Below are 17,743 nucleotides of genomic sequence, written 5' to 3'. Positions count from 1 at the left end.
ACAATAGTCCAGCCTAGAGGAAATAAATGCATGAATTAGTTTTTCAGCATCACTCTGAGACAAGACCTTTCTAATTTTAGAGATATTGCGTAAATGCAAAAAAGCAGTCCTACATATTTGTTTAATATGCTCATTGAATGACATATCTACCTACGGGTACAAATAAAGTCACCTGAACCTGAACCTAACACTCAATATTATATGTACAGTGAGGAAAATAAGTATTTGAACACCCTGCGATTTTGCAAGTTCTCCCAATTAGAAATCATGGAGGGGTCTGAAATTTTCATCTTTCATCTTAGGTGCATAAAAAAAAAGAAAATCCGGAAATCACAATGTATGATTTTTTAAATAATTTATTTGTATGTTACTGCTGCAAATAAGTATTTCAACAAAAATCAATGTTAATATTTGTTACTGTAGCCTTTGTTTGCAATTAGAGGTCAAACATTTCCTGTAGTTTTTCACCAGGTTTGCACACACTGCAGCAGGGATTTTGGCCCATTCCTCCACACAGATCTTCTCTAGATCAGCCAGGTTACTGGGCTGTCGCTGAGAAACACAGAGTTTGAGCTCCCTCCAAAGATTTTCTATTGGGTTTAGGTCTGGAGACTGGCTAGGCCACTCCAGAACCTTGATATGCTTCTTACGGAGCCACTCCTTGGTTATCCTGGCTGTGTGCTTCGGGTCATTGTCATGTTGGAAGACCCATCCATGACCCATCTTCAATGCTCTAACTGAGGGAAGGAGGTTGTTCCACAAAATCTCACAATAGATGGCCCCGGTCATCCTCTCCTTAATACAGTGCAGTCGTCCTGTCCCATGTGCAGAAAAATACCCCAAAAGCATGATGCTTCCACCCCCATGCTTCACAGTAGGGACGGTGTTTTTGGGATGGTACTCAGCATTCTTCTTCCTCCAAACACGGCAAGTGGAATTAAGACCAAAAAACTTCTATTTTGGTCTCATCTGACCACATAACTTTCTCCCATGACTCCTCTGGATCATCCAAATGGTCATGGGCAAACTTAAGTTATTCGAGCAAGATGGCGGTGCGCACGAGTGCAGCGGCTTTTAGCTCTCCAATTTGGTGCTTGTTTTTCTTGCTTTTTGCGCATATATTCTTCGAGTTTTGTAAAGCGACCCACAGCTTCAGCTGCCAGAACCTTATTGACCTCGGTCTGAGGTACAAACTGTCAGTTACAAGCGAATTCCACCAGTACCACAACATCCCGGAGGACATAGCGAGAACACTGGGCTATCCGTGGATTACCAGCCTGCCCGGCAGGCGGGGAAGGCGGTGTAGAGACAGGAAGCAGAAGCGAGGATGTCGGTCCGGCTCTGATCCTAGGCTACGCAAACAACCTCACAGGCCAGCATTACCGAGCCTCTTCCTCTCAAACGCCAGATCCATCACCCACAAAATGGACAAATTAGAGCTACAGATGGCTACAACAGCTTTGTGAGGAACTGCAGTGTTATTTTCATCACAGAGACGTGGCTTCACCCGCTGATCCCCGACGCTGCAATCGAGCTAGCAGGCTGCACGCTACACCGGCAGGACAGAACCAGTGATTCAGGTAAGTGCAGAGGTGGAGGGCTCTGTGTTTATGTGAACCGTGAGTGGTGCTGTAGCAGCAAGGTCATTGACTCTCACTGTTCTCCTGACTTAGAGGTGCTGGCAGTCTCATGCAGACCTTTTTGTCTCCCAAGGGAGTTTACAGTAGTCGTTGTGTTTGCTGTTTACATCCCACTCAATGCTAATGTTAGCAAGGCCCTTAGCCTCTTACTTGCATGTGTAAATAAACAGCAGCTGGCCCACCCAGATGGCGTTTGTATTGTTGCTGGTGACTTCAACCAAGTGTGTTTAAAGACTGTACTCCCTAAGGTGGTCCAGTACATGAAGTGTGCCACCAGAGGGGAAATACTTTGGACCATGTGTACTCAAATATAAAACACGCGTGCAAAGTCACTCCCCTCCCCCATCTCGCTGGATCAGACCATCTCTGCCTGTCCCTCACCCCACCTACACCCCCCTGCTGAGGCGAACAAAGCCACAACGAAAGACTATCCAAACCTGGCCTGAGGGAGCCCTCTCCCAGCTACAGGACTGCTTCTCACGGACTGTATGGGATTTATTTTCCAGCCACAGCCTGCAGGAGTACACTGACACCGTACTCTCCTACATTAAGAACTGTGTTGACACTGTCACCGTCAACAAAAGGGTCAGGATTTTTCTACACCAGAAGCCCTGGATGAACAGCGCAGTCCAGTCCCCATTAAAATGCCGCAACACCGCCTTTAGATCAGGGGACAGGGCCCTGTACAGCATGGCCAGGTCCAATCTGAAAAGAGGCATCAGAGAGGCCAAGGCTGCCTACAAGAAAAAGATAGAGGACCACTTCGCTGTGAATGACCCCAGAAGGCTATGGCAGGGAATAAATCATATAACCAACTACAGAAGCAACCCAGGAAAAGCTAGGTCTGACGCCTTGCTGGCAGAGGAGCTGAACCACTTCTTTGTCCGCTTCGAAGCAGACAGACCAGCAGCAACTTCACACCCACCACCCTCCAGCACTAGCACACTAAGTCTTCAGGAACACGAAGTGAGCGTGTGCTGAAGGTTGTGAACCCCAGGAAGACGGCCGGCACCAACAGTGTACCTGGGAAGGTACTCAAAGCGTGTGCTGACCAACTGGTTGGAGTTTTCATCTGCATCTTCAACCTGTCCTTGTCGCAGGCCATCGTTCCACTCTGGCTCAAATCTTCCACCATCATTCCAGTCCCAAAACGTCAGCAGTGGAGAGCATAAATGACTCCAGGCCTGTTGCACTTACGCCTGTGGTCATGAAGTGCTTTGAAAGACTGGTCTCGCAGCACATCAGAGCCTGTCTGCCTCCCACTCTGGACCCACACCAGTTTGCATACAGGGCAAACTGCTCCACAGAGGACGCTATCACCACAGCTCTCCACACTGCGCTGAGCCACCTGGAGCACCAGGGGAGCTATGTGAGGATGCTCTTCCTGGACTTCAGCTCAGCCTTCAACCGCATCATCCCGGAGATCCTGGTCCAGAAACTGACACATCTGGGCATCTCCGCCGCGATCTGCCAGTGGATCAAGGACTTCCTCACAAACTGCCCACAGTCTGTGAACGTGGGCCCCCACCTTTCCTCCACGATACCACTCAGCACAGGTTCCCCTCAAGGCTGTGTACTGAGCCCCCTCCTGTTCACCCTTTACATGCACAACTGCTCTCCGACACATCCCACAAACACCATCATAAAGTTTGCAGATGATACCACCGTGATTGGGCTCATCTCGGGGGGGGGGGGGGGGGGGGGAGTCTGATTACAGAGACGATATCAATCAACTCTTAGTGTGGTGTTCAGCTAACAACTTGCCACTGAACACCACAAAAACAAAAGTAATAATCTTGGAATTCAGGAAGAACAGGGCTGACCCAGCCCCGCTCTACATCCAAAGGGACTGTGTGGAAAGGGTCAGCTCCATTAGGTTCCTGGGAGTGCAGCTCTCTGACAGCCTCTCCTGGACTGCCAACACCACAGTGGTGGTGAAGAAAGCCCAGCAGCGACTCCACTACCTGAGGGTGCTCAGGAGAAACAATCTGGAGGAGAAGCTGCTGGTGTTGTTCTACAGAGCCACCATCGAGAGCATCCTGACGTATTGCATCACATCGTGGTAAGGGGGGTGCTCAGCTGCAGACAGGAGAGCGCTGCAGAGGATGGTCAAAACGACCCAGGGGATCACTGGTTGCTCTCTGCCCAGCCTGGAAGACATTGCCAGCTCTCGCTACCTCAGCATTGCTGCCAGCATCAGCAAAGACACATCCCACCCCAGCAACCACCTGTTTGACCTACTGCCCTCCGGCCGATGGTATAGGTTAATCAAAACTAGGACAAACAGACTCAGGGACAGCTTTCTCCCCAGAGCGATCACTGCACTGAACAATAACAAATCACTCTAATCCACACCTTTCAAGTTTCTTGTGCAATATCTGTAAACCATGTGCAATATTCCCGTGCAATATGATTCCACAGTTGTATATAATTCTCATTTTACATTTTACTTGGTCCACATTTTATTTTATTTTACTTTATCTTATGTTTATTTAGCTGTACATATACTCCGAACAACTTATTGTTAAATTTATTATCTTTTATTTGGCTAAAAATTACTCGCACCACGAAAAGCACCTTTTTGGAGCTGCACTCAAATCTCATTGCAAGGCAAATTACAATGACATTAAAGGCGATTCTGATTCTGATTCTTAAGACGGGCCTGGACGTGTGCTGATTTAAGCAGGGGAACCGTGCATGCATGATTTTAACCCATGACGTCTTAGTGTATTACCCACAGTAACCTTGGAAACAGTGGCACCAGCTCTCTTCAGGTCATTGACCAGCTCCTCCCGTGCAGTTCTGGGATGATTCCTCACCTTTCTTAGGATCATTGATACACCACAAGGTGGGATCTTGCATGGAACCCCAGTCCAAGGGAGATTGACAGTCATGTTTAGCTTCTTCCATTTTCTAATAATTGCTCCAACAGTTGATCTTTTTTCACCAAGCTGCTTGGCAATTGCCCCGTAGCCCTCTCCAGCCTTGTGGAGGTCTACAATTTTGTCTGGTGTCTTTGGACAGCTCTTTGGTCTTAGCCATGTTAGTAGTTGGAGTCTTACTGATTGTGTGGGGTGGACAGGTGTCTTTATGCCGCTAACGACCTCAAATAGGTGCTTCTAATTTGGAATAAGTGGAGTGGAGGTGGACTTTTTAGAGGCGGACTAAGGCCGGGTTCACACGGCAGGATAATTAGGCCGATATCGGACCCGATCTTCTCCTTCCGACAATCTTAAGGATGCCACGACAATCGTGATGACGCTAAAGATAACCTTATCAGATATTCCTGCTGTGTGTGGTGTGTTAAGAGTGCTCTGATCTGCTTGGAAGGATGTCAGGAGCGCTCCGATCGTAAATCGGAATATTCAACATGTTGGATTGTCTTGGTCCGATATCGCAGCGTGTGTTGTGTTCTCCATCCACAAACGACCACGCAGCCTGCTGAATGTGACGTGCAACCAATCAGAAAGCGAGGTGATGGACGTACGGAGCGGAAAATAAAATCAAAACAGCTGTTCTGACTTACCAGAAAGTCTGGGGGTCGCACTGTCTCCACTCCTTAAAAGAACGCCTTTTCTTTTTCTTTTTGTATTGTTTTTTCCTCTCTGTTTTAAATAGTCCACAAGTATCTCCGTTTGTTTACTCTGAAGTCACATTTAATCTCGAGAGATTTTGCAAGATTTCCTGTGACCTGAGAATGTTGGTGTGTGAAATCTGTTCGTGTGTGGTGTTGTTGTCCTTACCGTGTGGCTGAACACCACACACTGTACGAACAAACCTGTTAGAGCTATGATTTTTTATCTTCACGTGTGTGGTCTCTCAGGTTTTGGAAACCTAAAGATAATTTCAAAATCCTGTCGTGTGAACCAGGCTCAACAAGTCTTTGAGGGCCAGAATTTCTGCTGATTGGCAGGTGTTGAAATACATATTTGCAGCAGCATCATCATCAATCATACATTGTGATTTCCGGATTTTTTTTTTTTTTTTTGGATTATGTCTCTCACAGTAGACATGCACCTAAGATGAAAATTTCGTACCCCTCCATGATTTCTAAGTGGGAGAACTTGCAAAATCGCAGGGTGTTCAAATACTTATTTTCCTCACTGTAAATCAATCTAGTGACATGGGACATTGGCAAACTAACACAGTGTATATAAAGAGAATCAGCAGACAAGAACAACACAAATCTAATCTAATGCTACTAAGTATAATATATTATACTCAGTGGTGGGCACAGTTCAGCTAATCTGATAGCAGGTAATTATCAAAGCTAATGTTTTTGCTATCGGATTAGCTTTTCAGATAAGTTTTAAAACCATCAACGGACCAATTATCTTCTGATAACTTTCAGTCCGATAACATTTTCTTTGCTGGTAAAGAAAAGTTTAACGGTCAAAAACGTTTGTAAACCCTAAAATCAAACATTTTAGTCCGTTTGTTGTATGTTTGTAGCCACTGAGCAGACTGGCTGCCTGTCGCTCGCTAATGACATCATCATTAAGCGCAAAACGTGATTTTCTGGTCGATGCAGGGAGCATTGTGGGTAGTGTAGTTCAGGTTCGCTTTGCACGTTACAGTGACTTGACCACTCGACACAAAAAAGACTAATTTTAACATTATTTTATTTTATTTTATTTCTTTGTGGCTGTAATTTAATCGCCAAGACTCGGTGCGGGAGAGCAGCTCTCACGGCGCAGCTGTGTGTACAGAGTGAGGGACTTTTCTTCACGTTTAGACATTGCTTTGGATTTAAAATGTGGATTATTTATTCAGATGAATCCCACTGAAACTAACAGGTAAGAATTTATATTTACTACATGTATTTTACTCTGCCAATAAATGCATTAATGGATGTATTTCGGTTGTTTAAGCGGCAGGGTTCAAAGCGTGCGAAACAAGCAGCAGCTTTTAGCTTGTAAATGATAGTGTATTTAATACGAAGCTAAACTGTGACTTCTAATACTGTGTTTTACTGCTTTTGAAAGATGATGACAGTGTTTGGGGTTTTATTTTTTATTTATTCTTTTGTGTGTTCTTTGTGTCTGTGATCCTTGAATTTACCTAGAAGCCCCAGCGGCACTTAAAGTGAAACTGGTTTATCAGAAGCCGACAGTGCATTCTGATGTGACCGCATCCAAATCAATACTAATATTTATCGGTTATCTGTAATAAAGATAATTTTTTTTTTTTTAGCAATTTATCGGTTTATCATCATAAAAGATAACTTTTCAGTTATCTGATTAATGGTTATTGAAGCTAACTTTTTGTTTAGCTGTGCCCACTGCTGATTATACTACAAAACCAATACCACAAGACTGAAACTCCACACAAACCAACACACTGAAACATGAACATGCACAGACATAGATGAACAAAGTATCTCAGAGTCTCCTTAACATGAGTGTGAAAGCATGAACTCCACAAATATATCAGGAAACAATGCAGTTTGATTGACTACGTCCATGCTGTGGCTCCTGCTGCCGCTGCTGAGTCACTGTGGCACCACGTGCCTGGCCACTGGCCAGTGAGGCCTGCCCTCTGGTGTTGAAAGCAGTAGCCCTCTGGTGTTGAAGCTGTATACATTATCTGTGCTGTACTGAGCCAATTATATAGGTTTTCACATAGTATTATCATTATATTGTTTAGCATTTGTGATGAAAAAATACACGAGTCATTCACATGCCATCAAGGAATGAATATAATAATACTGTGATTTTTAAATCCACAGGAGATGTTTTTCAACAGGCCAGTATAAGTAAGATTGACAAATACATGCATTTGTAGGCCTGACTGTGCAGCAGAGGCATAGGGAAAATGTATTTTGTTATCAATTTCTTTGGAAGAACAAGCTTCTACAAACTATGAAAACAGCAGGCGGCCATATTGTTTCATGCATATTAAGGATGAAGGAGAGAAGATTCAGCTTCAAATAAGAAACTATGGACCCAGCAGTTCAAATTACACAAAGATAAGAGTTTTCATTGCCTTTCTTGAGCAAAAACAGGCAAACTTTGGGAAAACGTGGAAAACCGGGCAGCCATTTCTTTATGCAAATTAGGCAGTGAAGGAGTAGAGATACAGCATGCTAACAACAATATTTGAATTCGACAGGTCAAAATACATAAGAATAGAACTTTTGGGAAATTTAACAAAATGGGCAGCCATTTTGTTTTATGCAAATTACAAGGTGAAAGATACAACATGCCAACAGCAATTCTTGAACTCAGCAGGTCAAAATACATAAGAATCAGTCTGTTGCCTACTTTTAACTGGAAATGCCTTGAGAAAATAGAACCTAACTATTTACCTAGATCCGGATTCCAGAACACAATGCAATAATTGCACACTGATCCAGGATGGTCTGACTGATCAAGATGTTGCAATCTGATATTTAATTCACAAGCTGAAACAAAATAATGTATTCCTGATCTTGGTTTTACATCATGATGTTATATTTGTGAACTAGTTTTGATGTAATCCTTAAAAGTCTACAAAGGGAAATCATGATCCAGAATCCGGATCTGGATCCAGATCACCTCCAAAATGTAATGGTGTCTTCCAATGCTTAACACCAACGTGTGGTGAAAATCTGGTAAGGATCCATGAAGTAGTTTTGATGCAATCCTTCGAAGCCTATATAAAGTAAAATCTTGATTCAGAATCTGGATCTGGATCCAGATCACCTCCAAAATTTAATAGAGTCTTCCAACGCCTAACACCAACGTGTGGTGAAAATCTGATGAGAATCCATGAAGTAGTTTTGATGCAATCCTTCAAAGCCTATATAAAGAGAAATCTTGATTCAGAATCTGGATCCAGATCTGGATCACCTCCAAAATTTAAAGGAGTCTTCCATGGCCTAATATCTATCTGTGGTAAAAATTTCACCAAAATCTGTGCAGTAGTTTTGACGTAATCCTGCTAACAGACAGACAGGCAAAAAATGGACAGGCCAATGATTTTATTACGCCCTTGGAGGACGTAATAACGACAACAGCTGTAATCCATTTAAAATCACTCAATTAAAAAAGAGTTTTCATTTACTGTCATGGTGTTATTAAAGCGCTTGAGGCAGCTCTCTACTGCTCACAGATTAAAGCTACTCTATGTTGATTTTTGAACAAGGCAGCAAACTCTATATCCATCAAATATTGAGTTTTTAACATTTTAAACATTATTTATGACTAATATACAACATTAAATGACATGAAATATATTGTTTACTTGCCATGACTCCTCTCATTTGATATAGCTACGTACAAGGTCAGCTGACTTGGAAAATGAGATGTCTCATGACCAAATGATTGAAGCTTCACTGAAGCTTTTCACAGGAAAATGCCCTCGCACTACATGTGTCTAGAAAAAAACCCCTGAAATATACTGTTGAAATGTCTCAGAATGTGAATACTTGATTTTTTTTTTTTAAATGATGGATTGTTGTTTTCCATGGATTAATTTCCAAAAACCTAACAAAAATCTGCAGAATCATCCCACCTCACATTGCTTAAAAAGTAAATAAATACATAATCTTGGATCCACCCCCTTAATCTGATCCACTCCAAAGGTTAATGCTTTCCTCCTTGGCACATTTCCCACCCTTCCATCAAGTCTAAAAAACAAAAAAACAAAACAGGCAAACAGCACTGGAAACATTACCTCCTTGGCAGAGGTAATTAAAGAATCAGACCTTAATTAAACCCTCTTTGAATGACACCAAACGTCCTCAGAACTCACCAAGCAGTCTTCATTTACTGCATAGTAATGATGGTAACCATGGACTGGTCAATCAGCATCATCAATCTTGAATTTGTGTCACTCAGTAATCTTCCCAGGTTCCAATGATCTATCGCCTCATTTTTTTTTTGTGCTTTCTTGGGAGTTTTTGGTAGTTGGAAAACAATGTGCCGAAGTGCATTAGTGTTAAATTATTGGAAGATTCTCTAGGCTCAAATTGAGCATTTTTATCATAACGTGAAGTGTTACCATGGTAAAAGCCAAAAACAACGTAGACTCAATATTGAAATCTCATTAACCATTCAAACCAGAGAGTAGGTTTTGCAGTAAATTGTATTTGTTTGTATTTGGGCTTAAACATTTTACTTGAAAATAGCTTGAAATTAATATTTTGAAATTGGACTCATGTTAAATCATTGTATTTCAGAGACAATTCAGGCTTGAGCGCAGATTTAGGTTTTAAAGCACGCAGACACCCAAAGTTCCTATCAACTCTGATGAAACATTTTTTCCTGAAAATGATGATAGTTTTGTTAGTTTTAACCTTTGACAGTGATGAAATGATGTTTGCTGTATTTCTTTACATCACAAATCCTGTATATTTACAATGACATACTGTATATGAGAGATAACTGAATAATATGGAATTAACCACAGATCAAGTTTTGTGTTTCGACTTATGGAAACAGTTGTGCATGCCGGGGCTAGATTGTCACATAGCAAGTTGTGCACTGGAGCAAGAACTTGCCTAGTTTTGTTTGTGAGAAATAAAATCTGCAAATCCTCACATGGGAAAAAGGGAAGCAAACTGTGATTTTATGTGATCGTCAAGAGCGAAAATAATTGCGGTTTTCTGTTAATTGCGTTAGGAACAACTTTGGGTGCACCAACCTGATCGATCTCACTTTCTCCGGGAAACAAGGGTTGTCCGTCACTCAGCTCGCCGAGGATACACCCCACTGACCACATGTCCACCGCCTTCCCATAGGGAGCACTGACATCCACAGAGGAAAAGAGAGAAAGAGAGTGGTACAGCAAAATCAGTGGCAGCACGTAATGACCTTACCAGTGTGATGGGAGAGGTGACTATCACGATGATGGAAGTGAGGATAAAAAAGGAAGTCATCAGAAGAAGTGGAAAGGACTGTGATCATGGTGGGAGATGTAGATTGACGGGGGAGGGGGGTGACATTAAACGGAATGCTGTGGAGTCGGAGGAAGAGATGGTCATTTGTGGAGTCTGGTGAGACATGGTGAGCGATCTGGCAGCAGAGTCGCAAAAGAGCGGTGGTGTTGGGGAGAGAGAGAGAGAGAGAGAGAGAGAGAGAGAGAGAGAGAGAGAGAGAGACTATGTGAGTGGGAGGCATTCAAACGTCTCAATAAATGTTCCAGGGCATTTACTAAATCAAGCTGCAGCAGTGAGGCGAGATGACGTACAGCTGTCTTTTCATCAAACACTGCAGGCAGCAGAATAACGCAAACCACCTGATCTCATCACAGAGTATGTGTACCTGGCGTGATTGTACTTTAGATACGTTAACATATTTTGTCAAAGAGTACCGACATTGGGATTGGGGACTGTGCTTTCCCAAACGAGGTCCAGCGATAACAAGTTGCACCCCTGTGCTTTTTTATCTAAGAAACTCACTGTTGCAGTGATCACGAACTGCTGGCAGTCAAATTGGCCTTGGAGGAGTGGCGTCACTGGTTGGAGGGGGCACAGTTGCCTTTTTGGTCTGGACAGACCATAAAAATCTGGCGTATCTTCGCACCGCCAAGTGGCTTAACGCGTGTCAGGCTCGGTGGGCCATCTTTTTCAGCCATTTTAATTTTGTTTTGTCTTATCATCCAGGGTCCAAGAATGGCAAGCCTGACGCGCTGTCTCGTTTAAATGACGATTCCACTCCCGCTCCTGAACCGATTTTGCCCGACAAGTGTTTCGTGTCTGCTTTAACCTGGAATATTGAATCTAAGATTAGGTCTGTATTAAGGAATACTCCCATCCCCCAAGATTGCCCGAACGGCAAGTTGTTTGTTCCAACGTCTCTCAGGGGGGAGGTCATTCAATGGGGACATGATAGTCACTTTTCGTGCCACCCAAGTGCCAGAAGAACAATGTATATTCTCTCCCAAAGGTTTTGGTGGCCAAAAATGTTGTCAGACGTCAAGGAATATATGAATGCTTGTTCTGTCTGTGCAATGCATAAAACTGCTATGCGTACACTCAAGGGTGCTCTTTTGCCTCTACCCATCCCTGTTCAGCCGTGGACTCATATCTCAGTGGACTTTGTGACTGGTTTAGCACCCTCTAGGGGTAACTCTGTAATCATGACGGTGGTAGATTGATTATCCAAAATGGTTCATTTTGTGCCAAAACTCCCGTCTGCTAAAGAAACCGCTGAAGCTTTATTGGTACATGTTTTTAAGCTACATGGTTTGCCTCAGGACATAGTCTCATAACTGCTTGCCTACTGCAGCCTCTGGTTTTTCTCCGTTCGATGTCGTCTTTGGTCATCAACCTTCTCTGTTCACCTCCACTGATTTGCGCTCACCAGTACCCTCTGCTCTGGGTCTTGTCATGCAGTGCCAACGGACCTGGGAGCGGTCTTCCAAAAGTTACAAGGCAGCGGCAGATCGCAGACATTCCACAGCACCCTCTTACATTCCGGGACAACTGGTCCGGCTGTCTACATGGCACCTGCCGCTTCGTGGTGTTCCTCGGAAGATGGCTCCCAGGTTCTTTGGTCCATTCCCGGTTAAAATCATTAATCCAGTCTCTGTCCGTCTCTGTCTTCCTAGTCAGGTTCCTGGTTTTATGGGTTGTTTTTCTGTCTCTTGCTCTGTCTCTGTTCTATCTTTCTGCTTGGGTTTTCTCTGTCCTGTTGTTTCTTGCCTTTCTCTCCTGGTTCTTTGGTGGGTTGCTCCCTCTGTCTGGCCACACCCCGGTTCTGGGAGTTTCTCCACACACCTGTTCTGAGTTTGCAGTTAATCACCTGGGTGCTTTATAAGCCTCACAGTTTGTCTCTGTCCTTCACCAAATCGATGTGCCTTGTGCCTTCCTTCCAGCTCAGTTCTTGTTCTCTTGCCTTGCTTTGTTTGCCTCATCGGTTTTTGACTACCTGCCTGTGTACTCTGACCACGTCTTTTTGCCTGATGTTTTTGATCCTGTTGCTCTGTTTAGACTGCCTTTCTGTGTACCGACCCCAGCCTGTTTACCCAGTAAACGTTTTCTCTCCACTGAGCTGTGTTTTGCAAATGCGTCCAGCCCATGAACAATTTTTTAGGTTACTAGCAGAACCTTAAAATCTGATCTCACTGAGACAGGAAGCAAGTGAAGAAATGCCAAAATGGGTGTAATGTGGTCAAACCTTCTGCTCTATGTCAAAGTCTGGCAGCAGCATTTTGAACCAATTTAAGAGCCCTAATGCTGGACTGTGGTAAACCAGAAAAAAGAACACTGCAGTAGTCCAATCTAGAAAAGACAAACGCATGGATCAGGGTCTCAGCATCAGCCATAGACAGGGAATTCGCTGTCGTAACATGTGAATTTCTCCTCTGTGAGATCAATAAAGTTTACCTTATTTTATTTTGCAGGTGGAAGAAAGCAGTCTTCATAATATTTCTAATGTGAAGGTCAAAGGACAATGTAGGATCAAAAATTACCCCAAGGTTCCTCTTTGTCAGTGTGATATATGACACACGAGTCTAGGCTAAGCGTTAGCTGGTCAAATTGATGCTATCTCACTGATCCGGATTATTTTCAGAATTGGATGTCACAGACAAATATCTGATGTTACACCCCCCCCCCCCCCCCCCCCACACACACACATATATGCACAAACAAATATAAAATCAACAAACTGAAGTCAGATATTTTTCTAATCCAGTGTGAAAGCAAGATAGTTTAATCACAAATACAGGGGCATCTCAAAAAATTTGAATGTTGTGAGAAAGTTCTATTCTTTTTGTCAGGTATTTAAGAAAATAAAAATTTGATAGATTCATTACATACAATCTAAAATGTTTCAAGCATTTTTTAATTTTAATTTGGATACTTATGGCCTACAGCACCACAAAAACAGAAAATGCATATTTAAAAATATTAAGCATTTTAAGTCAGGTTAAGTCTGGTTCAGTAACACAACTGCAATCATGGGGAAGACTGATGACCTGACAATTGCCAAAAATTGTAAAATCTGATGCTTCATTGTCTTCAAAGAGAAATTCCTCCACTGCTGCCTGAGAGTGGTTTACATTTTTTTGTTCCACAAGTAGCAACTACATAGACACATTTTAAAAATTGAAAAGGACGTGCAGAAATTTGTCTGAGGGTGAGTCAGTTTTCACACCAACTTGAACATGACAGCAGCTTTAACAGAAAACATGTGAATCCAAATAAATGATATATTTTATATATATATGTAGCATCACAAAAAGGTAAGGTGTGAATTCACAGGATAAAGTGTATAAGTAAAGGTTAGAAAGACTATATATATAGCATCACAAAAAGGTAAGGTGTGAATTCACAGGATAAGGTGTATAAGTAAAGGTTAGAAAGACTTAAAAAACAGTTAATAAGCAGATATTTTCCATCTGCAAACATGATAAGGTCTCTGAGTTGAAATAGGTTTTTGCATTATGACATTATTATTATTGAAGTGATAAATGACACACGAGTCTAGGCTAAGTGCATGGCCTGCAGCCACCTAATGGGCCACAAAGGTAATGCAAATGGGCTAAGAGAGGTAATTAAAATAAAGAAAAACATCTGTGATTTTCAGTTTGTAATAAAATTTCAAAATTACCCAAACTGTTGATTGTTTTAAAAATGTACCTAGAAGTTATAAAACATGGACATGTAATTTAAGTTATGTGTTATTCGTCATTTATCTGTACTCGTTTAATATAACATATGTGGAAATACATCTTAGTCTCATGTGTTATCGAAATTGTGATTAAAGGTTTGGATGTGCTGCAGACAATTTTCAGATTTTAACATCCCCCCCATTCTTACATTTGGGAATGGTGGATTTATGGTGTTATTTTGTACAAAAACATTTTTGCAATCACAGCAATGCTTTTGCACTTTAAAATCAGTATAGATTATTTTGTAGAGGCACATTTGTCACAGACACACTTTGCAACCTTGCTGATATATTGTAGCACATGCAGCTATGTACTGAAGTATGCTAACACAATGTGAATGCAACAACAGTAACATTTAAATAAAACAGATGAACAAATACTAATTAAAAACATGACAGAATACATCCTGCAGATGGTTGTCAGTTTTTTGTCAGGTGGTTTGCCACTGCGTCAATGATTATCTACGTGGGAACACAGTACACTAGAAGTGTCCGAACATGAGCAGCATTAATTGTTCAGTTTGTAGGTGCCACAACAACTGGAAGAAGAGGAAACTATCACTTTCAGAACAATGTTTTGAACATGGAGAGCAGAGATATGAGTGCTGTGGTCCAGCATTTAACTTGATCCCTCCTCCATTGAAATACGAGGATCTCCGGTGCTTGCTGAATTTAAAAAATCCACCTAGACGTCCTTGTCTGTTCTTTTCATTTTATGGAGAAAAAACCCACACCACTGGATCTTTACCCAGAGAAATTATTGGACTATAACGCTCCGTTGAAGAAGCCACGGCAGATGCGGGTAAGCTGTGTTTGTAGCATTAGCTGCTATATTATTTACTCATTTTCTGGCGTTTGATACAACCAAGCACTGCATAAAATAACACCATACGTATATTAACGTTATGTAATCTTGCCATTACGGTGATACTACTTGTCGAGTAGCATTTTAACTTGATTGTGCTTTTGTACGAGCTTCAGCGGCGCAGCGGCTGAGTGACAACACAAAGTAGTTAAAAATAATCGAGGGACACTTTTTCATGTCATCTTCCCACTCAGTTATGACCCGTGGGTGAGCCAGAGTCGATCCCTTTGAGCTTTTCAAAAAGGTTTTTGTTTCTATCCATGTAATATCCTCTGTTGTTCTGTATTCAAAACACCGCTCACCGGAAGTCCTAATCCAAAACCGAAATGCCTCCGCTGTAAAAGTGGGCGGGGCTGAATAAGGTGAATAGGACTGTGAAAAACGTTTAATACGGAACTCCAGCCAAATTAACATAAAACGAAGGACTCAAACAAATGACTATAAAAATTTGGGAGTAAAAGACGAACAGGAGCCAAGAGAATAAGATGTGGTTTCCTGTACACACACACACACACACACACACACACACACACACACACACACACACACACACACACACACACACCACACACACACACACACACACACACACACACACACACACACACACACACACACTCACCCCAGCAGTAGTTCGGGTGAGCGGTACCACCTGGTAGCCACATACTCAGTGTAGTTGGCATCTGTTCCTTCAGCCAGGTTGCGAGCAAAACCTGAGGTGCAGTAAGAAATAAATTATAAATGATTACTATTCAACTTCCAGTTCGTGAAAACAGCATATATATGCTAACAATCCTTCTAAAAAATAACAATATAGACATGTCGGGAAAGTTGAAATAGTCTGCCAGCATTTCCATTTCATCAGACGCTGCAGACTGCCCAAGACCATCTTTTAAACAACCAAGTCCATTTTAAGCACGAAAAATGACAATAAACTGAATGCCAACTCCAACAGTGAATAATAAACAAATGCCACCTTGGATGACTCGGCAGGGTTTCCTTTCACCAATTATGAAAAGCTAATTAATTGTGAGATCTTGCAAAAGACTCATGTAAATGAAAAATCCACACCTGATCCACAGTAAAATTATAAAAGAAGACTGTATTAATGCATATTTTACATTTTTACAATGAAATGATGTGCAAAACATATACCAGGCTAATATATTTTTTTAATATATACATTTTTTGGCAAATGAAATATAATAATCACGTGTTACACTTTTTTATGCTGGCTGGCTGGTTTCCACTGGCAGGTTTTTTTGTTGTTGTTGTTCTGCTTAATACACTTACAAGGTCACCTATTAGCAGTGAGATTTCTTTTTTCACAGTGCTTTCATCCCACAAATGTAAATCTGCCAAAAAATACAGCTCCAGCTGTAGTACATAAGATATCTAGTGACTCAGGTCACTGGCTAGCATCTAATTCTCACAACCATACGGTAACACAGGAACCACTACGATCTGAAAGACCTTCATTCTCTTACCAAGCCAGTCTCAAGTTTTTTCGTGCTCACGAAATGAAGGTTTTTTAAATCTTACTATTACCAGTGGTGGGCACAGTACCGCTAATCCCCTAATCGCTAATTAGCAATGTTAACTTTTTTGTTAGTGGATTAGCTTTTCAGCTAACTTCAAAAACCGTTAGCGGACCAATTAGCTTCCGATAGATTTAGTTCTGATAACTTTTAGACCACTAACATTTTTTTTTACATAGTCAGTAACGGTGAAAAACATTTTTAAACCCTGTGGGCTCCTGTCTACTATGTATTTTGCAGCAATGAGACAGCTGAGAGGAGCTGAGCTCAACTCTACCCCAGCAGAAGGGGCCTGGCCCTCAGACTGCTATAAAAAACAAACAAATAAACAAAAAACCCAACAACAGCTGTGAGGCAGACGTCTTGAAAAGGAAAGTAGGCTTGACTTATGGTTTTGATTTATAAATCAAATTAATCCGGATAGAATAACTATATTAATGTCAATTATGTCATTTGTACAAAGTAAAAATATAACACATATCTTTTCATTTTAAAATAATGCACTAATTCTGAAGTTTTGAACATAACACACACACGCCCAAAGGGATTATGGGTAGACTGAGCCTCCGTTCACATTGGTTGATTCATTCATTCAATGTAAAAACCAACACAAATTAATGTAAGTTATTGGTTAGCGGTTAGCTGTAGCTTCCGATAAATATTTTGGTGGTTTATCAGTTTAGCATGATAAAAGATAACTTTTCAGTTAGCTGATTAATGGTTAGCAAAGCTAACTTTTTGGTTAGCTGTGCCCACCACTGACTATTAATAACCCTACCCCTCCCCCTAACCATAACCATAACCATAACCTAACCCTACCTCTTCCCCTAACCCTGACCATAACTCCCTGACACCCTGCATACCAATGAATTCATGTTCCCATTACTAAAATGTGGCAGTTTTTGTGACAATATCACAAACCAATAAATGAATATATATTTCGTGATGCTGAATGAAGAAATGCCGTGAGATATGGTAGTCTCCTATATACATATTGGCATCACCAAACACATCTGTCCAGCAACCTCATGACTCCATAAGCTCTTCCCAGGCATCTCTCAAAGTCAAAGGCTGAGGACCCAAAGACATGAATGTCACTGC

At 41.8% G+C, this 17,743-nt stretch overlaps 1 protein-coding gene across 4 annotated transcripts in view; it reads right to left on the bottom strand.

Annotated features, from left to right (window-relative positions):
- cdkl5 (cyclin-dependent kinase-like 5) overlaps window positions 1-17,743 on the bottom strand; it is a 135,726-nt gene that overhangs the window by 46,620 nt on the left and 71,363 nt on the right. For all 4 annotated transcript variants that reach the window (XM_034194650.1, XM_034194665.1, XM_034194671.1 and 1 more), the window contains exons 7-8: window positions 15,727-15,817; window positions 10,266-10,368 (exon numbers count right to left, since the gene is read on the bottom strand). In XM_034194650.1, coding sequence (XP_034050541.1) covers window positions 10,266-10,368; window positions 15,727-15,817 — 194 coding nt within the window. The remainder of the gene's footprint in view (window positions 1-10,265; window positions 10,369-15,726; window positions 15,818-17,743) is intronic.

Source organism: Thalassophryne amazonica, chromosome 2 (genome assembly GCF_902500255.1).
Source record: "Thalassophryne amazonica chromosome 2, fThaAma1.1, whole genome shotgun sequence".
Taxonomy (NCBI): Eukaryota; Metazoa; Chordata; class Actinopteri; order Batrachoidiformes; family Batrachoididae; genus Thalassophryne; species Thalassophryne amazonica.
The sequence above is the reverse complement of the archived record's forward strand: the minus strand, read 5'-3'. Positions and strand labels throughout refer to the sequence as shown.